The sequence below is a fragment of the Thalassophryne amazonica genome, chromosome 1 (assembly GCF_902500255.1).
Source record: "Thalassophryne amazonica chromosome 1, fThaAma1.1, whole genome shotgun sequence".
Classification (NCBI taxonomy): domain Eukaryota; kingdom Metazoa; phylum Chordata; class Actinopteri; order Batrachoidiformes; family Batrachoididae; genus Thalassophryne; species Thalassophryne amazonica.
This window is the reverse complement of record NC_047103.1, coordinates 165,225,563-165,250,691: the sequence shown is the minus strand read 5'-3', so window position 1 is coordinate 165,250,691 and position 25,129 is coordinate 165,225,563. Positions and strand designations below refer to the sequence as shown.

Here is a 25,129-nt window from a genome sequence, read left to right as displayed (position 1 = left end):
CAATTGAATATACCACAGACAAGATATTTAATGTTCAAACTGATAAACTTCATTGTTTTTGTGCAAATATTTGCTAATTTTGAAATGGATGCCTGCAGCGCTTTTCAAAAAAAGCTGGGACAGTGGTATGTTTACCACTGTGTTACATCACCTTTCCTTCTAACAACACTCAGTAAGTGTTTGAGAACTGAGCACACTAATTGTTTGAAGCTTTGTAGGTGGAATTCTTTCCTATTCTTGCTTGATGTATGACTTCAGTTGTTCAACAGTCTGGAGTCTCCGTTGTCGTATTTTGCGCTACATAATGCGCCACACATTTTCAATGGGCGACAGGTCTGGACTGCAGGCAGGCCAGTCTAGTATGTGCACTCTTTTACTATGAAGCCACGCTGTTGTAACACATGCAGAATGTGGCTTGGCATTGTCTTGCTGAAATAAGCAGGGACATGTTCCTTAGCCCACGCGGTGAGATCCTTTACACAATGATGTTGGTTTTTAATGCAGTGCCACCTGAGGGATGGAAGGTCATGGGCATTAAATGTTGGTTTTTAGCCTTGCCACTTAGGTGTAGAAAGTTCTCCAGATTCTCTGAATCTTCTGATTATATTATGGACTGTAGATGATGGAATCCCCAAATTCCTTGCAATTGAACGTTGAGAAACATTGTCCTTAAAATGTTGGACTATTTTTTTTTTTTTTTAATGCAGTTGTTCACAAAGTGGTGATCCTCACCCCATCTTTGCTTGTGACCTGCTGAGCCTTTTGGGGATGCCCTTTTATACCCAATCATGACACTCACCTGTTTCTTGTTCACCTGTGGAGTGCTCCAAACAGGTGTTCTTTGAGCATTCATCAACTTTCCCAGTCTTTTGTTGCCCCTTCCCCAGCTTTTTTGAAGTGTATTGCAGGCATACATTTAAAAATGAGCAAATATTTGCACAAAAACAAATAGTCTGTCAGTTTGAACATTAAATATTTTTGTCTTTGTGGTGTATTCAGTTGAATATAGGTTGAAGAGGATTTGAAAATCATTGTCGTCTGTTTTTATTTACATTTTACACAACATCCCAAGTTCATTGGAATTGGGGTTGTATCTTTAGGCAGTTTTGTCCATTCCTCTTTGCAGCACCTCTCAAGCTCCATCAGGTTGGATGGGGAGTGTCGGTGCACAGACATTTTCAGATCTCTCCAGAGATGTTCAATTGGATTCATGTGTGGTCTCTGGCTGGGCCACTCAAGGACATTCACAGAGTTGTCCTGAAGACACTCCTTTGATATCTTGGCTGTGTGCTTAGGGTCATTGTCCTGCTGAATGATGAACCGTCATCCAGGTCTGAGGTAAAGAGCGCTCTGGAGCAGGTTTTCATCTAGGATGTCTGTTACATTGCTGTATTCATCTTTCCTTCAATCCTGACTAGTCTCCCAGTTCCTGCTGCTGAAAAACATCCCCACAGCATGATGTTGCCACCACCATGCTTCACTGTAGGGATGGTCTCTGGTTTCCTCCAAACATGATCCCTGACATTCACGCCAAAGAGTTTAATCTTTGTCTCATCAGACCAGAGAATTTTGTTTTTCATGGTCTGAGAGCCCTTCAGGTGCCTTTTGGAAAAGTCTAGGTGGGCTGCCATGTGCCCTTTACTAAGTAGTGGCTTCTGTCTGGCCACTGTACCGTACAGGTGTGGTTGGTGCATTGCAGCAGAGATGGTTGTCCTTCTGGAAGGTTCTCTGTCCACAGACTAATGCCGGAGTATTGACAGAGTGACCATCGGTTTCTTGGTCACCTCCCTGACTAAGGCCCTACTAATTGCTTAGTTTATACGGGCGTTGAGCTCTAAGAAGAGTCCTGGTGGATCCAAACGTCTGTCATTTCTGATGGAGGCCACCGTGCTCATTGGGACCTTCAAAGCAGCAGAAATGTTTCTGTACCCTTCCCTACACTTGTGCCTCAAGACAATCTGGTCTCGGAGGTCTACAGACAATTCCTTTGACTTCATGGTTGGTTTGTGCTCTGTCAACTGTGGGGCCTTATATGGAGACAGGTGTGTGTCTTTCCAAATCATGTCCAATTAACTGAATTTACCCCAGGTGGACTCCAGTTATTCTATAGAAACATCTCTAGGATGACCAGTGGAAAGAGGAGGCACCTGAGCTCAGTTTTTAGCTTCATGTGTAAGGTGGAGAAAGTATTGGCAGGCAAAGAAGCCTGCATTGTTTTGTTCTGTTTATTTCAAAGTATGACTGCACATGCCAGATTGTTTTTCTCTCTTTTTTTGGTACATTTCTTAGCACTTTTTACATCCGCCAAGTACGTAATAAAACCATCGGCATTTATTTATCTGTCTGTCTGTTAGCAGGATTACTTCAAAACTACTTCACAGATTTGGACAAAATTTCCGCCACAGATAGATATTTGGCCATGGAAGACTCCACTGAATTTTGGAGGTGATCCAGATTGGCAGACGTCAGAAATCTCAGATTGCTCTTGTCTTTATAGTAGTTCTGTAATTTCAGAAATGCGACATACAATCCCAAATCAGAAAAAGTTAGAACAATATGTAAAATGCTAATTATAAGAGAATGTTGTACTATTCACTGTTTCTCCACTCACATCTACAGAAGCCAAAAATGATTTTAGAGTTGTTTTGTTTGCTTCCCTCTCTCGTCTCCTTTCAGCATGGTCACTTTGTTTTTGAAAGCGGTATACTTGACACAGATTTACTTCACAGTGCCGTGCTGTTTCTCTTCTTCGTAATTAATGTAAATGACATCCAAGACACATTTGGTGTCTTGGAAATGTTCATGTAGCCGTTCTGACTTGTCTCAAGAAAACCGGCTGTAAAAGTGATGGTTTAATTCTTACATTGGGACTGAATTGCCCCTATCCCAACCCCTTCTTTTTATTTTATATTTTTTTATGTGTTGCAGGCCTTAAATGCAGGAATGGATGTATAGGAACAAATTAAATGAATTTGTCCACACACAATATGAAATATGTTTGGTTCATACTGTCTGCTAAGAAATGGAAATCACAGAAAATGTAAGGCTCATTATCTTCTGACCACCACGTTTTCCATATCATCCAAAGTTGTTCTGATTTGGAGTTGTAAAAAAAGAAATTTATTTGTTGGAGAGGGAACAAAAATGGTTCTTTGGACTGTATAGGTTGCAGACCCCAGTGACAGATGAATAATAACAGTTCCCCAGAAAACGTAAAGAAACATTTAACAATTGCCCGCAAGAGGGTGCTGTTGTTTCCCTTAACATTACCATTGTTCTCGAGTACAGTTAGTGTGAGATGTTAGAGAGGAGAGGCATTAATCTGTTTCCTGCGGGTACAATATGCACATTGGTGCTCTGATGATGCAAAACTTTTCAGACTGAAGTTTACAAGGTTAAGACAGTGAAACAACAAATGATGTGCTCGAGGAGAAGGTTGTATGTCAGAATTTGGAAATTAACAACTAAATGAATTGGGATTGATTTAGGAGATGAGGAAAGAACATGTCTGAGCAGTGCAGCTGGGGATAAATGACCATATCACTTTTGTGTTTGTTACACCCTCAGATGATGAACCAGGCACATGGACAGCACAAAGAACTGATTCAGAGCATTGAGGGCCTGCCTGCCACTCTGGGCCTTTCTCCCTTAGACCAGGATCTTCTGATGCTGAAGGCCACTTCCATGGCCACCATGAACTGCCTCAATGATTGTCTGCACATCCTGCACCTGCAGCAGGTGGCCAGACAGAGGGGCTCCTTAGGAGGTCAGTGCACATCCCTCATGGTGTCATGGTCACAGTACGGTTCTAATTACGATACATTCGTCACCCAGGTACAGAATAATAGAATGTCACATGAAGTATTTAATGATTAGCTTGAGGATCTACAGTTTTTATGTCCCAAATATTCTCCCTCAATTTCTTATATTTGCCTTTTGCATAATCACATTAAAAACAAACATCTGAAGATGAATATATGTCATAGTCGGTTTTGCTGAGCTCACAGGTGTTAATGCTACATGTCAGCCCATAGTTGGGTACATGTAAAACACTTTTTTTTTTTTGCATGGGGGGGGTCCCCATAGTTTGTTTTTGTACCCCTGTTTTCTCATCCTTTTATTAATTGATGCTGATTGGTGAATTTAAAATTGAAATTTTCAATGGTGTGGATTTGGGAAAAAATGAAAAATGATTTTTAATGATGTTCTAATTTGCCTTTTAGCAGGACTGAATCAATCTTTCAAATAGTGGTAGAAGCACCATACGTGTTTTTTTGTTTGTTTTTTTTGTTTAATACCCCTTTGATGTTTTTTGAAAAATGTGGTAGAAGCACCATACGTGTGTTTTTTTTTGTTTGTTTTTTTTTTAATACCCCTTTGATGTTTTTTGAAAAATGTCAGGGCCACTTAAATTTTCAAGATTGGGGCATGGGGGCGGTATATAATAACAACAAAAAGGCCACCATTCTGGAATATTGAATTGCACAGCATCTCCCCACACAGACTACTTGTGAATGATGTTGGTGTCCAAATGTAAGTTGTTGAATATGAAGCACTAAGTCATATACAGGCCCTGAGGTCCATCTTAATAGCATAATGCTTCCAACCTTATACGGGTAACTACAGATTACAAGAGAGATGTCATCGGGTCCATTGGGTCAGTGCTTCTCCCCACCTGTATATTAGGGTGTCTGTGAATAGGACACCAGACCATCACAGGTTGCTTCCCCGGCTAAGGCTGGTAACCATTTATCAACCATTGGACACCGATGATAAAGATTGTGTCTTGTCTAAGCACACAGACAGATAACATGACCAGATATCAAACCCAGGTCCATATATTGGTAGGCAGCATGCGTGGCATACCAAAGTAATGCTTAAGCTGAGGAATGGCTTGTGAAGATCCAAATTTGGGTTGTACCTTGTTTAAAAACTCACGCTATACACAGATACTAAAAGTGCTATGAGGCAGAGATTCCCAGTGAAAACTGGTGTTCTTCGAGGATGTGTTCCGACTTCTACACCGTTAATCGCTTGCATGTTCTGGGTGTTGAGTGGGGTTGACTTAAAAAGGTTGGATTTGTGTGATTAGCTATTGAGCAAGTCTGTCCATATTTATTGTGTGACATAAGCAGGGATTAAAGTTCTCCATCGCAATGATGGATTTCTGTCAGTTGGGTTGCCAAAAGGCAGCGTTTGTTTGTAGCTGTCCTGACTCAAAATTAAGGCTGGATGCAAGATATAAAATTTACGGCATCCTCGGGAAACACGTGCGGCGTGATCAAAACGTTCAAAAATCAATTTTTAGAATGCCTAGGGTTTTTTTCTTTTTTCTTTTTCAGCTTGCAGTGAGTCCCCTCATCTGTTCCCCTGTGTCCTGTGTGCACTCAGCTGGAGGAGGAGGAGGAGAAAGGGGGTGGGGGGTTAGCCTGCTATGTGTTTGTGTTGCAATGCAGTAATGACACAATGAGGAAAGTGCAGAGTTTTTTAAACATTTTAAAATTTTTCTTTTCTTTCAAAGTCTGCTCTGAGTGTTGCTGTGGTTAAACTAAAAACACAGCTGCAGACCGATGATACGTAGCAACAAAGACTAACGCTTTTTTCACGCAAAATTCACCAAGGATGGCATGACATAAAGTACACTCGTAAAACCTCATTACCTCTCAGTCGGTTTTGGTTAAAGGGAAAGAAAAGGTGAAAATATGCAAAAGAAAATTTCACCTTTTCTGCATAACAACTAAATTGGGGTGAAATAGTCATCAAAAACACTCCAGAATGCATCCCTGGACATCAGAAACCCCTCCTAACAAAGGTCTACTTTCACCGAAAAAAACCCCACCTTTTTTCTTTCACAGTCCTCAGAGAAACTGAGTTGTTTTTCTTTCAAAAGTCATCTGTTTCTCAGCTGTTAGTGACACAAGCACTGTGTCAACTATGACAAATCGCAGTTTTCTGTATGTGGGTTTTTACACAATCTAAGCATCCATCTAGCATTGTCCTGACAGTGGAATTATTTTGCATTATTAATGGGGAACCGTGCCTGTTCTTGCCACCTGTCTCCAAGGAAGGTAATCAGAGCTTTAACAGGTAAAATGTCTGTCAGTAGCTCTTGTCCTAACAAGGTGCAAAACTAATTTCCCTGACATTAAAAGATGTGGTATGATGTTGGCGCATGTGATATGGTGATAACTTGACTCTTATCTATTCAGGATTGTTTGTAATGGGGAAAATGACCAGCTCATGTCCCACTTTTCCCAGCAGATCTTGTTACTTAATGTATATTTCATGAGTTCAGGCTCATCGCCACAGCCAATCAGATTATAATGTCAAGCAACGTGCAGGTGAATTTGAATGAGATCTGCCCACTTACAGCATGCTTAAGCAAATGTCCATGCTGTACAGAGAGATTTTAGCCAATCAGAAGAAGGGGATGCTTCCTAGAGGTGTGGCCAGAGCGTCCCGATCCCTTTGCTTTTTGCAGAAGTTAAGTTTCACTCTTTTGGTCGAGGGTTGCTCTCCACAGTCTTGGGTGTTTGTTGAGGACAGTAAGCTGAGCGGTTGCTCTGTTTTTGTCGGTGTGTAAGTCACTGCGAGTGCCCGCAGGAGGGAGGGTGGGGGACAGTACCATGAGTACCTCTGAACCTGCCATTGTGCACTCGCCATCTGCGGCAGGTCCCACCTTTGAGTGGCTGGAACCCAAGCTGCCTGATATCCTGAAGAATGGCAGCAGCTCGTTGGGCAGCTTCACCACAGGGGAGGGACCGCTGGAGGGCAGCCGCCTGGAGCTCAGCACCTCCGAGTCCTGCAATTTCTCCGGGGTAAGGCCACCCGAGTCATCTTAGTCCATGAGCAGGCAGCCAATTTGAACCTAAACTGTTCCACTTAAGGTGACCAAACACTTACAACCCAGACTCTATATACCATGGTCTACACAAAAATGTACAATAACCTTCCCATAGTGGTAGCTGTGGCCAGGTAGGGGAAAGGCTGATTTCAGTTCAAACAGGGGTCAAAAACTAAAGTTGCATCAATTTTTGGTAAAAGATGAATGGTAAGTTATTGGTTGAGCTAATAGGATTAATAAATGGGAATAGCTTTGTGTACTTGGACTATTCATTTTTAAACTATTGTTAGCTCAACATGCAATTTGTATTACTTTTATACCAAAATTGGAGCAACTTTGACCCTTGTATTTTTTTTTAACTCCATCCCACTCTGCCTTAGGTGGCCACCTTTGTTGGAATCCTTACGATTGCACAAATAATGTGCTATACTTTTCCATATGATTGGAGCTTTTTAAATTCTTGACTCCTACCTGGCTATAGCTACCTCTCAGGATGGTTGTCATACATTTTATGTAGGCCATGATTTAATGAGACTGCCTTGTGTTGTTTAATCACACCAAGGGCTATCTAGACTTTTTTGTACCACCAAAGGTCTACCAACCTGTTAATTACAGTGTGCAGACATTGTAAATAAAATTTCAAAACAGTGAGAAGGAGTTGGCGTATTTACATGCTGGATGCTGAAGACAATTTAAAAACTTGGTGGAAGTGTTTCTGCTGGTATTTTTTAATAAATTCTCATTTTTTTGTGTAAGTTTGTCTAAATTTTAGAGAAGCCACAAAACAACTTTATCGTGTCTGGTATGTTACCAATAAAGGAACCTTAAGTATCTGTCAAATCAGATACCATTTTCCCTGTTAATGATTTCATAAATTCATTTGTCTGCATGTATGTTGCCAACCTGGACATCTAACAAAACATCACCTTAAACTGTGAAACAAATATTCTACTGCCCAAAAGGAAACCATACATGATCAGATTTTATTATTTTTATTTCTGCTATCTGTTCCACTGAGTTTTACCTATATTGGTGCACCCGCTGCTTGAGTTGATGGCACATCTTGAGATTCAACAATCAGCAAATTGCTCACTCGGCTGTCCCATCAGGAACAAGAAGATGTGGATGCAGAGGATGAGCTGGAGGACTCCTTCACAGACAAGGAGGAGGACCTTGGAGCAGTCGAGGAGGAGCGAAGCATCATTCTTCACCTGCTGTCCCAACTCAAGCTGGGCATGGACCTCACACGGGTAGGTCCAGTTCTGTGTACACACCAATAGAAGGCAACCTTCTTTTCCTTTGCTTTGTTATTTGAACTGTTTGATGTTTTCTGAGGAATGTCAGAGGAAGATTCAGAATTTTGTGTTCTTTTGGGAAAATGAGCTCACAGGATTTCATTCCTCTTATAAACATGGTGTAGGTTGTTGGACGTTTGTGATGGTTATATTCCTCTTTTTAAAGGCTCATACCAGACCATGGTATGTGGAAAGTCTTACTAGACCTTTAGCATGTACTTCTGGTATCATCGTGGCATTACTTCTCGAAAGAAGATTATGAAGGTAGTGGTCCATGTCGACTAAGTTCATTCAGTGCTTCCATAAACTGAAACAATCATTCAAAGATTACAAAGATGGTAGTCCACGTTGACTACAGACATGCTTCTGGCTGACGAGGCCCATTCGGGACAAACAGCTCTGGTTGCAGCAGTTGCAGATGAAGCTCTGGTCAGGATTCAGTGTCACAGCATCTCTGTTCTTCAGCTATATGTATTCGTTGAAGTACATAACTGTGTTGGTGCTGTTAAAGACACTTTTGGGTACTTTCCCAATTGGATACACTTCACTCTAGCACACTAGCTGATGATTGCAGCTTTTCAGAGACTTCATTTAAAAAAAAAAATCTGTACTTATTTTTATGTACGAATTGCATACTATGTATAACGCTGGTCTGAGCATCCCTGAACTAGATCGCTGCAGGCGTCTGGGATCTGTGCATCACTTCCCCATTAAACCCGCCCTGCAGCATCTGTTGCAGGGCTCCAGACTACAACCACAACATGAGTCTTAAAAATTTCATCCGAACTGGTCGCCTTTGTGCGTGTGCATGATGAACATATGTCGGCGTCGCAATGTCAGGCTGCTTTATAAAATGCAACAATAACTTTTAGTTTGGATGGATGGATGGATGAGATTTATTGTCATTGTTATTACAAATGCAACAACAACAAGATTACGTCCACACTCAAATTGCCACAGACAAGATAACAGCAATTAATCCATGATTATTACTTGTTTACCGTAATAATGGCACACATCAGAATTAAGACAACACATATACATTTGACATTGTTTATGTGCACTAAACTTGAAACAGTCCATTTTCCAAATTGAGGTGATGTGAGTGTGTGGTAGCTGCAGCAACATGTATTCACGCTGCCGCCAGCTTGGGGGGAACGGGGACCTACCACACCTAAAACTGCACAGCCCGCGGAGGGGGAAAGGGGTGACGTGAGTGGGGGCCGGGATGGGGTGGTGGATGGGGACTGGAGGGGGGTAGGGATGATGTGGAGCATGCTTTCAGTCTCTGTCCATGTGTGAGTCAGTTTCTGTCCGTGTGTATTGGAGTTTAGAGAAGATAAGAAGGCAGCCGAATGTTCACCAAGGCCATAGAAATTATTCTGGAGGAAAACAACGGGTTGTTTTGTCCTTCAGAGGCTGATAAGCCTGCCATGTTTATGGATGAGCAGTGAAAAACACTTACAGCTTCACATGAACAACCAAATCCAATTATGAATATTCCCTGGTCTCCGACATCTTCCTTTGCAAGGTATGCATTGCTCCAAGATGTTATCCATTTTGCATCTGAGTTCAAGGGTTAACGCAGTCTGAGAATGTATCGCCTTGCCCAACTCATTAATCATGACGGACAGGTGAGGGGTCGTGGTTCTGGTGGCAGCCGACTTGCCAATTTTCCAGTAGGTCAGGACAGCACATAAACCAATAAGTACCAGCCCTCCTACTATGAAACGAAATATAAATAAATCCTCAACGTCCTCCACAGAGAATGGCGCAAAGCATGTGACCCGCCACGTCTCCCAGGCGTCAAGAACATAGCCTGCAGGGTAGGTTCTATCTGGGCACGCAGGGTCCCCCGGAACTGATCTCCTTGTTGAAAAAATGGTGTCAATAGCGTTCAGAGACCAGCTGATCAATTCCATGGTTAATCCAATATAGTTTGAAGAATTCACAGTCTGGTGAAGTAGGGACTTTGAAGGTTGGAGCAGAGATAGAGGAGAGAGGAGGAGATGCGACCGCCCTCACCGGAGTCCCAAGCTGAAGAGTAACTGCGGCATTTAAGCAGTTTGCACAAGCAAAGAAGGAGATGCACACTCACGGAGTGGAAGCAGCTAATGTCACCAAGCTCTCAATACCTGGTAATTAGAGCTAACTTCCTCTTTTTCTTTTGGCTGCTCCCATTAGGGGGTGCCACAGCAGATCAATCATTTCCATCTCACCCTGTCCTCTGTATCTTCCTCTGTCACAATAACCACCTGCATATCCTCCCTCAGCATATCCATAAACCTCCTCTTTGTCCTCCCTCTTCTCCTCCTGCCTGGTGGCTCCGTCCTCAGCATCCTTCATCCTATATACCCTGGGTCCCTCCTCTGCACATGTCCAAACCATCTAAGCTGTCCCTCTATGTTCATTCCTAATCTTGTCCATTCTTGTCACTCCCAAAGAGAATCTCAACATCTTCAGCTCTGCCTCCTGTCTTTTTGTTAGTGCCAACGTCTCTAAGCCATACAACATAGTTGGTCTCACTACTGTCTTGTAGACTTTCACCTTCACTCTTGCTGATATTCTTCGGTCACAAATCACTCCTAAGTTAAATTATTGTAAAGTTTCACTGTGTGAAAATACTGAAACACAGAGTTCTTAGTTGTTCTGCAAACCCAGCCATATTATTTCAAATAAAACGCTCCAAAAGGACAAATGTAGTCAAGGGCACAGCAGCCAGCAGCCACCTGCTAGACTACAAGAGGCTGCCACTGGCTGTGGCTATCTGTACTTCCTGCCCACACACCTGAGGTTGCCACTTGGATTTGTCTCACATGGCAGGAGGAGAGTGTCATTGGTAAAAGGTATGCAGAAGAACAACCACCTTATCTCTAGTACATAACGGTCAGAAACCATAATCATAATTGACATCATGCTTGTATGATGTCCCTTTTCTTTTTGGGATTTGTCAGTGGAGGTAAGGGCCAAAATGTCAGTAATACCTTTCCTTCAGATGTAATGACAGCTTCAAAAGAAAAAAGATAAAATCCAGGTCCACAAGCTGAAATGTGGTTCAGACTGATATCAACATCAGTCTGAATCAAAGTAACATCCTGCCTTCTGTAAAACCTTCAAATATTGTATGTTTTGATCAAACAAGCAAGTGTCGTGTAAAATTTCAGTTTCTCAAATTTGTGGAATAAAATGCAGCAGTTTTGGAGCAGACACTGGGATCCAAAGTGATCTTTCTTATGTTGAAATGTCATCTTCAGTCATAGTTTTAGGCAGCAATTGAACTTTTGGGTGTCCAAAAAAAAAAATCATGGTGTCCAAAATTTTAGGCGCCAATGTCACGCATATCCAACTCACGGGGAGAGGGGGGTCCGGGGGGCCTACTCCATGAAAATTAAAAAAAAAAATAGTGCCTCGACTACCCCCGAGTACATGTATAGTTTTAACGATGGAGCGGGTTTCCGCACTTCCATAATATCACAAAGACCACAAAAAAATAAATATTTGGAGTCACGTGGTTCAGGGGTCTGCAACCTTTACTGTCGAGACATTTTTGTCCCGTCTTCTACAAATAAAATGAATAAAGTTGACACAGCTTATTTTTTATATACACAGTTCAACTAATATATATATATATATATATATATATATATATATACACATATACACACACACACACACACACACATATATACGAGGGTAGGCTGAAAAGTTCTAAGGCTGACTATGATGCAGTTGTCGAACAAATTCAGGGTTATTTTTCTACATAGTCTCCCTGTAACTCAACACACTTCTTCCATTGGTGCTTGAGTGCTTCGATTCCCTTGGCATAGAAGCTTTCATCTTGAGAGTCAAAATAGTCCTCAACGGCAGCCATCACTTCATCATTGCCTCGATAGTGCTTCCCAGCCAAGTTTTTTTTCAGGTTTGGGAACAGATGAAAGTCCGAGGGTGCCAAGTCAGGGGAGTATGGTGGGTGATCTACCAGTTCGAATCCACACTCGTGGATAGTGGCCATGGCCACTGTTGACTTGTGAGCTGCATGGGCAGTGTCTTGATGGAATAGCACCCCTTTCGTCAGCTTTCCTAGTCGCTTCTTTTTGATAGCCTCGCGTAACAGTCTCAGTAGGTTAGAATAGTACTGTCCATTTATGGTTTGTCCCTTTTCAAGGTAGTCCACGAACACAATGTCCTTGGCATCCCAGAAAACTGAAACCATGACCTTCCCGCAGACGAAACGACCTTGGCCTTCTTTGGAGGTGGTGACCTTGGGTGTTTCCACTGCATTGATTGTTTTTTTTTTTTTTTTTGTCTCTGGTTCAAAGTGGTGAACCCAACACTCATCCTGGGTAAGAAAACGTTCCATGTAATTGGCTGGATCCTCTTCAAATTGCGCCAAGTTTGCCTTCGACATGACTAGCCTGGTGCGTTTCTGATCACGCGTCAGAAGACGTGGCACCCACCGAGCTGACACCTTTGACATTCCAAGTTCTTCATGCAGAATGTGTTCAATTCTCTCACGGGATATTCCCACAGCATCTGCTAGCTGATGAATCATCGATCGTCTGTCGTCCATCACCATTTCATGAACAAGGTCAATGTTTTTCTGGGTTGTGGCTGTTGCAGGCCGCCCAGACCTTGGGTCGTCTTCAAGGCTCTCTCTGCCCCTCTTAAATTCAGCTGCCCACTTCTGCATTGTAGATATGGAGGGAGCTTCATCCCCTAATGTAGCAACCATATCCGCATGAATGTCCTTGGGCTTTAACCCCTTCTTATGCAGGTACTTAATCACACCGTGATGCCAGGTTTTGTCCATTTTGCCATTTCCCTCTACCACGAACTTTCAAACTTGGCTATGAACCACAAACTACCTCACAACCTGGAAGAAAATAACACAGTTAGTCATCAGAAGAGTTGAACTTAATGCATGCCAAGTTTTATTGAAATGGCATTTCTCCTTCTTGGTGAACCTTAGAACTTTTCAGCCTACCCTCGTGTGTGTGTGTGTGTGTGTGTATGTATGTATGTATGTATGTATATATATATATATATATATATATATATATATATATATATATATATATATATACACACACACACACACACTGAGTATTGAGTCAGTGTCACTGAGTACACTGAGTCTGAGTATTTTTATATATATATATATATATATATATATATATATATATATATATAATAGTTTGGAGGATATGAAAAATATGGTGGTGGTGGACACGTAATGATGCTGACATTTACTTTGACTTCTATTTACTGCAGGCTGTATGAAACCAACATATTTTATGTTTTGTGAGGTCATCTTAATTTTTGTTTTTTGTTAATATATATCCATTCCTACATTTAAGGCCTGCAGCATTTTCCAAGAAGAAAAAGGTTGGGACAAGGCAGTTTATTCTAAATGTAAGAATTAATTAAAGGTGATAGAGAGAGGTTGAATGGGGCATTAATCCTTGTTCTGTGATGTGATATGTAGCCCAAAAAAAATTGGTTGGGTCTGTAATGGCTCAGAACCTTCCTAAAAGGCTCTCTGAAACAGCTATGTTACTATGCTGGGTTTAGAATGCCTCGTTTGCCTTTAATGGCGTCGTTTCGGAGCTTATTTGGCAACCTCATTATGAAATGCAAGTAGGTGGCGCTGATCGGTTGCCGTTGTTTGATTGGCTGCCCTTGCTCTCACTGAAAAGAAAGCATTATTTATTTATTTTCATTGCTTTTATATTTTCTGTTGTTTCTATTCAGGTTTTTTTGCCTCTTTCTCTAAAATTGTATATAATAATCATTAGATTATTAATATATAAACAAAAATAAATTTAAGAAATATTACAATTTGAAAACAAATGCACCCGAACGTGATGACAGCTGCAGTGCTAACTTTTAACATTGAAAATGCCATAGACATGCTAACGCGTTAGCATCGCTCCCGTTTTTAAGTTATAAAATACATCTATCAACTGTTTCAGAAGAACATAACAGGTCGGTTTAACAGTGAAAAGGTAAATAATACTCACAGATGTATGCTCTTTAGGGTTTTAGCAGGGGAAAATTAAGCAAAAGAAAGAATAATCGAAGCATTGCTGCAATCTGTGAGGCACTACTTCAATTGGTTCAAGGTTCAAAGCAAAGCCGCGCTGCAGAAAAGTTGTTTACGGACCGCTGCAGGGTCTGTAATCAATACAGAAATTATCATTTTCCTGACAAACACCCCCCAAAACAACGGCCACTCTGAAGGACCGATAACATAATAGTTAAGCACAAAGCTTATTGATGTCGGTGGATCAAGTCATTTAACGATACCCAAAAGGAACCGGTTCTCGATACCCATCCCTAGCTGCTAAGGGGTTAGCTCATTCCCTTTAGAGGAACAAACCAGAGCTAACGTGCCATTAAAACGTGCAATTCTTACAACAGGAATATGGCGCAACACAAATTTAAAACAAAAGAAAATGTGATACTCACAGGCTGTACTGATTGCTGGGGTTGATTTTGTCGCAGAGTCGGAACTGACCCTCTACTGAGTATTAAATGCCGACTGAAGCCAGCTCGAAATCGTGCAAGGTTTGTGAAACAGTCCTCCGTGAAATGCGCAGAGCAAAGAAATAGTCGGCGGTTGTATGTACTGGGGGTGCGGTTAAAAATGAATAAAAGCCAGTGATCGCGTACATTGCTTTCCGTGGGAAGATCGTGGTGCGCTAAAACAGCCTGGGAAAGCACACCTGTAACTCGCCATTGCTTCTCTTCGAGTGTTACTTATGAATAATTAATTTCGAAGGGGTGTGTGTGTGGGGGGGCTATTGGTGAAAAAGTGATGTAAGTTTTCTCAAAAAGGGATTCCTGTTTTCTAGGGGCAATTCAAAAAAGGAGAAATACTTGAAACAGAGGTTCTGAAACTTGCTGGCACTTCGTGTGTATTCCCCACAACGGGGAGACTGAACTAAAACCAAAAACATGAAAAAAATTATTTTGATTCTCTATCCCCTTTAATCATTTTTACACCCAGTTTCTTGAGAAAGTTCAGGGGATGAATACATGAACATTTCCAACTAACTGAATATTTCTTAGACTTTATTTACATCAGTCCTTCAGAAATAGAAAAAGTGTGGTACTTGATGGTAAATCTGTGTCAGGTAGGCAGTTCTCAAAAACTGAATGTCCATGCTGGAAGAGTAGAGAAGCTTGAATCTTCGACTGGATTGGGTTGCTTGATGCGAGGACGTTTCGCCTCAAATCGCAGAAGCTTAGTCAGCCAAAATTCTTGCTCTGGAAGTCTGACTTCTGTCTGACTCTTGTAGAGAAGAATAAAACAGAAGCCAACAAAAGCTGGAGTTTTAAACCTAACCAGACCCCTCCTACTGAGAGGCAGACTGCTATTGGCTAGTGACTAAATAATAGCTCTAATTTGCAACTATTGTTCTCTAGTTAGCACACCTAATGACAGGACAGCTGTCCCTCTAATGATGGAATGGATGCCTTTCTGATGGCTCCCTTGATGACATGAATAACTCATTACCATGAACAAAAGACTGAAACTCCTTTGACCTGAGTACCCCATTGTAAACAGGGGATAAAGTGTGTCTCAGACCCCCTCCCCGGTTAAGGCTGGGTTTCAGATGTTTCACAAAGAATGCCTCCTTGACCCCTCAAACCATTTCTTCTCTCTGGCTAATATTTTAACTTCCTTGTCCTCAAACGTGTGGTTACTGTCTTTAAGGTGGAGATGAACCGCAGACTGAGGTCCACTGGCGCCCTCTCTGCGGTGCTGGTATAGCCTTTTGTGTAAAGGTGACTAGCATACTGGTGTACAACCCCTGGCAATAATTATGGAATCACCGGCCTCAGAGGATGTTCATTCAGTTGTTTAATTTTGTAGAAAAAAAGCAGATCACAGACATGACACAAAACTAAAGTCATTTCAAATGGCAACTTTCTGGCTTTAAGAAACACTATAAGAAATCAGGAAAAATAATTGTGGCAGTCAGTAACGGTTACTTTTTTAGACCAAGCAGAGGGAAAAAATATGGACTCACTCAATTCTGAGGAATAAATTATGGAATCACCCTGTAAATTTTCATCCCCAAAATTAACACCTGCATCAAATCAGATCTGCTCGTTAGTCTGCATCTAAAAACGAGTGATCACACCTTGGAGAGCTGTTGCACCAAGTGGACTGACATGAATCATGGCTCCAACACGAGAGATGTCAGTTGAAACAAAGGAGAGGAGTATCAAACTTTTAAAAGAGGGTAAATCATCACACAGTGTTGCAAAAGATGTTGGTTGTTCACTGTCAGCTGTGTCTAAACTCTGGACCAAATATACAAGGGTGATTCTTTAACTACGGGCACTATTGGCCTTGTAAATGTAATTTCCACCACACCATTGCCTTACAATATAAAGCGCCTTGGGGCAACTGTTTGTTGTGATTTGGCGCTATATACATGTGCTCTGATGTCACTGTTTATCTCCATAGAAACTACCCAAACAATCTTTCATACAAACTGTTTAGGGACATTACAGTGTTGTGGTGGAGATTACGGCAGTAGTGTGGGACAACTACATTTTGTTTTAAAAAAAAATCACAACAGTTGTATGACATTGAATAGCCAATTATGTTTTGATTATTCTACTGATATTTTATTCAGAGATATTTTAAAACATTAGAAAAAACATTTCTTTACCATTCATTTTTATCATTGAAGATCAAAAGTCTGGGTGTGGGACAAGCACAAAATGGGAATATTTGCATATAATGATGCTGAAAAAAGGTGAAAAAGTCATCATAGACTACTAGAACAAATTTCCCAACACACTTTCATTGTAAAGATAACTATAAAAGTGTGAAATTTCCCCTTTTTTCTGTTTTTCATACATAATAAGTGCCCGTAGTCTAAGAATCACGCACAAACAACATGGGAAGGTTGTTAAAGGCAAACATACTGGTAGACCAAGGAAGACATCAAAGCGTCAAGACAGAAAACTTAAAGCAATATCTCAAAAATCGAAAATGCACAACAAAACAATGTCTCAAAAATCGAAAATGCACAACGAAACAAATGAGGAACGAATGGGAGGAAACTGGAGTCAACGTCTGTGACCGAACTGTAAGAAACCGCCTAAAGGAAATGGGATTTACATACAGAAAAGCTAAACAAAAGCCATCATTAACACCTAAACAGAAAAAAAACAAGGTTACAATGGGCTAAGGAAAAGCAATCGTGGACTGTGGATGACTGGATGAAAGTCATATTCAGTGATGAATCTCGAATCTGCATTGGGCAAGGTGATGATGCTGGAACTTTTGTTTGGTGCCGTTCCAATGAGATTTATAAAGATGACTGCCTGAAGAGAACATGTAAATTTCCACAGTCATTGATGATATGGGGCTGCATGTCAGGTAAAGGCACTGGGGAGATGGCTGTCATTACGTCATCAATAAATGCACAAGTTTACGTTGATATTTTGGACACTTTTCTTATCCCATCAATTGAAAGGATGTTTGGGGATGATGAAATCATTTTTCAAGATGATAATGCATCTTGCCATAGAGCAAAAACTGTGAAAACATTCCTTGCAAAAAGACACATAGGGTCAATGTCATGGCCTGCAAATACTCCGGATCTTAATCCAATTGAAAATCTTTGGTGGAAGTTGAAGAAAATGGTCCATGACAAGGCTCCAACCTGCAAAGCTGATCTGGCAACAGCAATCAGAGAAAGTTGGAGCCAGATTGATGAAGAGTACTGTTTGTCACTCATTAAGTCCATGCCCCAGAGACTGCAAGCTGTTATAAAAGCCAGAGGTGGTGCAACAAAATACTAGTGATGTGTTGGAGCGTTCTTTTGTTTTTCATGATTCCATAATTTTTTCCTCAGAATTGAGTGATTCCATTTTTTTTTCCCTCTGCTTTGTCTAAAAAAAAATAACCGTTAGTGACTGCCACAATTTTTTTTCCTGATTTCTTATAGTGTTTCTTAAAGCCAGAAAGCTGCCATTTGAAATGACTTTAGTTTTATGTCATGTCTGTGATCTGCTTTTTTTCTACAAAATTAAACAACTGAATGAACATCCTCCGACGCCGATGATTCCATAATTTTTGCCAGGGGTTGTAGTACGGAATTGTGTTTCCTCTCCTTTTAATTCATATTGTTATCAGCAGAACAGGTCTCAGCCTAATTACATCTAAATTCTGGGTCTGTTAATGAAGCACAGGGCTAGCTCCCAGTGGCCACCTTTGTACTTCTGTTTCCTTGGTGAATTAATGCCTTAGATGTGGTTATTTCCAGCCAACTGATTCTGCTCTTTTTCTCTTAGTCCAAGGCACTGACTGAACCTTCATTGTATGCAGGCCCTGCATTCCAGCACGCCGGAGTGACCCCAGGAAAACCTACCTGTTTAGCCACCTGGAGGCACAGAGACTAAAGACCAAAGATGGACTGCTTTTTAATTTAAATTAAGGGCTCCATTCTTGTCATTCTTCTGTTTGTAAAGAAAGTATTGTAAAATTTGTAAAAACCTTGTAACTGTTAGAATGGCCTAAGCAGTGGGTCACCCCTGAGTCTGGTCTGCTTGAGGTTTCTTCGTTAGTATCACCTCCCTTAGCATAAGGTTAGGCCCTATCCATGTGAAGCACTTTGAAGCAGCAGCGTTGTGATTTTGCCCTATACAAATAAAATAAATTTAATTGGGAATTAATGTAATTAATTGAAATCCAAACAAATTCACAAATGTCACAAAAAGAGTAAAAGTTTACCAAATGGGATGGCAAGGTTTTCAGTTTGTAATGACATTCCAGGCTAAATTATTCATTTGTACATCTTTCCTTGTGGTTCTGGACAGACCCATTTAAAGTCGAAGTGGAGGATTCAGAATCGGTTTGAACGACATTCTATCTCCCGTGTCAGTTTGTTTGTCCTTGTATCTCCTCCTCTTGGGTTTCTTGTTTATTTTTATCTTGTAGATGCATTAGCTTACCTCAGGTGGAAGTCTAGTGGACACTGTGACCTCGGGGTCAAGTCTGTGCACGTCACATGCTCCGTGTACTGACGGTAAACCATGTGATGGTGCACTAAAAGAATTAAAGATAATTACATCCACAGTTGAAGGAGCCAGATTTTTACAAAGGATATTACATTCCTGCCACTTTTATTTCCAGGTTGTGCTTCCCACCTTCATTCTGGAGAAGCGTTCGCTGCTGGAGATGTACGCAGACTTTATGTCACATCCAAATCTCTTTGTGGCTATTACTGATGGCAGCAGCCCAGAGGACCGCATGGTCCGTTTTGTGGAGTACTACCTCACCTCTTTCCACGAGGGCCGTAAGGGGGCCATCGCCAAGAAGCCCTACAACCCCATCATTGGTGAGACCTTCCACTGCTCCTGGAGGGTACCCAAGACTCCAGAGGCCTCCAAGGAGTCCACACAGGGAAGTCCTGAACCACCTAAGCTCCAAGACTCCTACCAAGTGCGCTTTGTGGCAGAGCAGGTGTCGCACCACCCCCCTGTGTCAGGCTTCTACGCTGAATGCCAGGAGAGGAGGATGTGTGTGAACACACACGTGTGGACCAAGAGCAAATTCATGGGGATGTCCATTGGAGTGTCCATGATAGGGGAAGGTAAAGAATGGCCGAGTTATTGGGAATGTTCTCAAAACTTTTTTTTTTTTTTTTTGGTAGTAAATAGATGCATATTTTTGTAAACTACCATTAAAGATGTCCAAGGATTTTAGAAAGAATTACTCAATTTCTACCATCTTTATCCTTCAAATGTAATGTAGGACTTAGACGTTTGATGCACCATTTTGTTCTCATTGAAGTTCATACGTCCTGTCACTTGCAATTTTAAAAGCAGTTATTTCCAAATTTTCTGTCTCTACCTAAAGTTTAAGGACATGTGTCTCAAGATGAGTGGGATGCACTACCTGTCTGTGTCCTTGGACAAGACACTCTACATTGTCCCAGTCCACCCAGCTGTAAATGGGTATGAGCCTTGGCTGGGAAATTAATCTGCATCAGACTGGCGTCTAGTCCAAGGGGAGTCATAGGCACGCATCCACTTCACGCTACTGAATCTGGCAATATGCACGGGCACCAGCAGGCCTCTGGGCCTATATAGAACTTATATCTTTTTCTATCTCAAGATGGGGTGATTCAGTTCACCAAGTTAGATTGAGATTTTCATTCATTTTTGAGTACTCCTCCAGCAAAATAAGATGTGACCTTCGTAGCATAGTCGTACTGATGTATTGTGAAAGGGATTTATAGCAATAAAAGCTGTTAAAACCGTGTGTGTTGGAGAAAAGACCAGTTCATGGATGTAGTAAAGGTGTGTCACAGTCACGATGTACATGTAGCCCGTCATTGTGTTTCCCTTTGCTACTGATCTGAAAGATCCTGAACGGCGTCAGTCGTTGATCCTCTATTTTATTATATTGTCATGACTACTGCCCTAATGTGTTAAGTTAAAAGCCAAATATGTTACTGTTTTTGCATCTTCCAAACACTGCAGGTGTGTTTTGCAATGAGTGCATAAGTGAGCCATTAGTTTTCAGCAAATGGTTGACTCCATTTTGGCAAAGATTTTTCAAAATGTTTGCTTTCTGTGACTTGAAAGCTTCAATATTTCAGTTGGGTTCAGTCATTGTCTTTCATTTTGTTTTGACAGCTGTTGGCATTTCATTTGTGATCACTGGTGCTGGTCGGGCTTAAATTACCTTATTACAGTAACTGTCGAGGAAAATGTTGAGTTTGGAAAAAACATCTGTGAATTTAAAATAGAACTTGAATTACAATTCACCTTGATAGCTAAGCACCTTTTCAATGATACATGTTGTACCTGTGACTACACTAACAAACGTGCTCATGGTCATCATGGTAGCCACCAGTAATCAACCAACACTGGTCGGTCACTGGTGGCTACAATAACTATAACCAGTGTAGCTTGTGAACAGTGGTTGGAATATAATGCTCAGTGTTTGTCTTTTTTTATAAATCTGATGAATATAAAATTTTAATATAAAGCAATGCTAAAATACCCTCGGCCGTATGAGCATAAAAATAGGAAATGGAATATGACCTTTTGACCTCTTAAAATAGGTCAAGGTTAGCCATTTTTGAACTTGTCCAAGGTCTGTGCCCCAAGAATGTTCCCTGTGAATTTGAACACTGTGGCAGTAATAGAACTGGACTTATGCTGAAGACAGGCAGACAGACAAACACAAAGTCTTCGCAATACCCGATGACCATATTTTGGCCTCGGGTAAAAATGGTTGAAATTAATGGAAATGTACAAATTCAAATATTACCGTTTTCTCTTAAGTAAAGCTACATGCAGCATTGACATGTTTTATTATCATGGTTTTAAGGCACCTTTCTGTCTGCAAATTGACACAAGGGGGATTAAATTACATTATTTCACAGAATTGACATTGCTTGCCTACAATTTTGTCTATGTGACTGTTTTCTTTATATATATATATACATGAGGGTAGGCTGAAAGGTTCTAAGGCTCACTATGATATAGTTAATGCACTAACTGCATCATAGTGAGCCTTAGAACTTTTCAGCCTACCCTCGCGTATATATATATATATATATATATATATATATATGTGTGTGTGTATAATTAAAATTGGCCACAGGGGTGCAGACACCAGCCAAGGCCAGTTATGTAAAAATGGCATATAATCGGCCAGCTGATTAATCTCTCTTGAGTAACCATTCCTCTTGTTTAGATGGTCCCACTTTGGTTAGTTGTAACTGTCTGGCTGTTATAGAAACAATGCTAATTTGCTTGAGATTTCTTGGCACTGGTAATTAAACACAACATGGATTGGTCTCTGTGAAAGTATGCGCTGTCCTGCGACTCTTAATTAAAATAAGTGTGTATAGAAGATGAATGGAACTATGTTTATCAGATTACTTGTACAATTATTGGGAGGTATGTGCTTTCATAGTAATGTATCATTGAGAGTTTGTGTCTGCAGGTTGTCTACATTTGTTGGAGCATGATGAAGAATACACCTTCACGCTGCCTTGTGCGTACGCTCGCTCCATCCTCACGGTGCCTTGGGTGGAACTGGGTGGCAAAGTCAACATCAGCTGCGCCAAAACGGATTACACGGCAGTCATCACTTTCCAGACGAAGCCGTTTTATGGTGGAAAACTCCACAAGTGAGTCCCATGTCATTGTAGTTTTTACCTATTCTGCGACACTCTGATCCTGATACCAATTATTTTCATAATTATCAATCATATTTTGTTTGATTTGTTTGCCAGTTAAATAAGTAATAAGCACTGTGCAGCACACCAGATCTCCTTTCCATAAAATGTCACATTATGAACTCAAGTGTTACTGGTTTTATTTGCTTTTGCTTTGTGTGTAAAAATCTTTTGGATAGCAAGTTCATTTTGTTTATCCATTTAAAATTTCATTTGAGCATCTCAGAAATCTTGCTAGGTGCTACCTGCATGTTATTCTTCAAATATATGTAATGTGGAAATGTTTGCTCTTCCTGTATTTAATTAAAGAAGTTTCAAGGCATTTAAAGGAGTGTGGAAGGTTCCTGGTTCAAATCCCACCTCTGCCACATTTCTCTATATATTGTGGAGTTGTGTCAGGAAGGGCATCATGGCATAAAACTTATGCCAAATCAACATGCAGATCCACCTTGGATCTGCTGTGGTAACCCCGAGTAACAAGGGAGCAGCCGAAGGGACTTGTTTACTGTCACTTCAGCCATATTTGGAGGATTCCTTTGAATATAACCTATAATAATTATATTAAACTGTTGTTTACTTTCTGCCCAAATGTAGAGTAACGGCAGAGGTGAAGCACAACCCCTCCAACACAGTGGTTTGTCGTGTTCAGGGCGAGTGGAACGGAACGCTGGAGTTCAGCCACACCAACGGTGAGACGAAGGTGGTCGACGTCACCCGGCTACCCGTAACAAGAAAGCGTGTGCGACCGATTGACAAGCAAGGACCAACCGAGTCCAGGTGGGAACATGAGCACCTTCTGACATTCACCCCGTGCTCAGAAATGTCTTTGTTTAAATCAAACCTATTAAATGTTATGAGGTTTGAGGAGTCGGAATGGGTCAGGAGAAATCCTGTTCCCATCTGGTAACTTCAGTTTGTGCCGTGACTAAGAACTAAGTTAGCATGTTTCTATTAGAAGTTGCTTAATTAGCCAAATGCATTTCAGGCGCCTGTGGCAGCATGTGACTGAGGCCTTACGGCAAAAAGATATTGACAAAGCCACGGAGCATAAGCGCATCCTTGAGGAGAGGCAGAGGACAGAGGAGAGGCATCGTGCAGAGACGGAAACACCGTGGAGGACCAGATACTTTGACAGAGAGGTTGGTCTGGGGAAAAAACCCACAACTATAACCGCTATGAATTATTTTGTCCCGTTGAAGTGTTTTTAATGTTATTTTGTTCAACCTGGCAGTAAAAATTTTATTTATGTGTGTATCTCAAATGAGTCAGATTCCACGTTGCAAGTCTGGAAAAACGTTGCATTGCAACTGTTTTTCCAAATCCGTTTCAAGCCTCATTTGTATGTGGCATGAAATGTGATTCAAATTGCATTTTTGTAAATCCGTTTTGGTCTCAGTACTCAAACTGGATTCTGTTATGTCTGGCATTTTTCTGGCCACATAGGCCATGTTTACATTATCGCTCATAATTGGATTTTTAGTTTGGTGCATCTGGAAAGTATTCACACCACTTTTGCTATGTTACAGCCTTATTCCAAAATGGAAAAAACTCACTTTTTTCCCTCAATTCTACACACGGTACCCCATAATGACAGTGAAAAAAGTTTTTTGAGATTTTTGCAAATTTATGAAAAAATTCTTTTTAAATCCTAAGAAATCACATGTACATAAGTATTCACAGCCTTTGCCATGAAGCTAAAAATTGAGCTCAGGCACACCTTGATTTCACTGATCATCCTTGAGATGTTTCTTCAGATTAATTGGTGTCCACCTAGGATCAATTCAGTTGATTTTGATATGATTTGTAAAGGCACACACCTGTCTACATTAAAAGGTCCCACAATTGACAGTGCACGTCAGAGCGCCCCGAAACTCTGTTTTGTTTGTGTGTAAATATAACCACTTTTACATATATTATGTAGTGATAAATAAACACTTCCAAAACTGAAAATGCTGTTTTGGTAACCTGATAGCACCTCTGGAGTCATTTACAAGACATCTTGCAGACTTTAGTGTGCATGCAAACCTCCGCTAACTCGAAGCTAACTTCTTATGGAGTTACATTTGTCTCATTAATACCAGGAAATGCACAGAGAGTGATCTAGAAATATTCCTTGATTTGCACAACTTCCGCTCTTGTCAAAAGCTCACGTACACACGCACGACCTCCTGCAGATGCCATTAAAATGTAAATATTGTTTTTGATTGATTGACAGAGGGGCTTTATTGAACATGTACAAATTAGACAGTTAGATCTTAATAATTAATTATACTGAAAATTATAAAGAACGCAATTCTCATATGGCCGAGAGTATTTTAGCATTGTTATATTTCTTTTTCCCAAAAGAGATTCAAACCAGATACAGAAGTGGTTTGAATTGTGATTCACATCGCTTTTTGCAAATAAGTTTTAATCTGAATGTTTCAATTGCTCAAGTACGATTTCAAAATGTCTTTGGCATCACTCACAGCATGACAGAAACTAAAATTATGTAGTTAATTGGGAAAAAAGTAAAAGAAAACAGATCATGGAGGGCAATAATAAACCATGGTCAGACAAAAAAAATAAAGTGCCTATTTTCTATTTGGGGTCCACATAACCATTTTGGACAGAAGTAGGCACAGTTTGCTGTCATCCATGTTTTCCCTTGGCACAGCCTGTTATCATAGCAATCAACATGGATAAGACAATGTTACTGTGGACACACAGATCAGATCTGGTCACTTGCTGTATATATGTAATGTGGGCAGTCAATCAGTGAGATC

The 25,129-nt window shown here is 40.8% G+C and overlaps 1 protein-coding gene and 1 long non-coding RNA gene across 2 annotated transcripts in view; one reads left to right on the top strand and one right to left on the bottom strand.

Annotated features, from left to right (window-relative positions):
* Positions 1-25,129, top strand: part of LOC117517586 (oxysterol-binding protein-related protein 11-like) — a 38,100-nt gene that overhangs the window by 10,935 nt on the left and 2,036 nt on the right. The window contains exons 6-12 of the mRNA XM_034178679.1: positions 3,568-3,766; positions 6,673-6,818; positions 7,954-8,094; positions 19,301-19,760; positions 22,130-22,316; positions 22,959-23,141; positions 23,350-23,503. Coding sequence (XP_034034570.1) covers positions 3,568-3,766; positions 6,673-6,818; positions 7,954-8,094; positions 19,301-19,760; positions 22,130-22,316; positions 22,959-23,141; positions 23,350-23,503 — 1,470 coding nt within the window. The remainder of the gene's footprint in view (positions 1-3,567; positions 3,767-6,672; positions 6,819-7,953; positions 8,095-19,300; positions 19,761-22,129; positions 22,317-22,958; positions 23,142-23,349; positions 23,504-25,129) is intronic.
* Positions 19,115-19,330, bottom strand: LOC117517595. Its single transcript, XR_004562766.1, has 2 exons — positions 19,200-19,330; positions 19,115-19,162 (listed from the first exon to the last, which is right to left on the bottom strand). It is a non-coding gene; the product is annotated as an uncharacterized LOC117517595 (long non-coding RNA).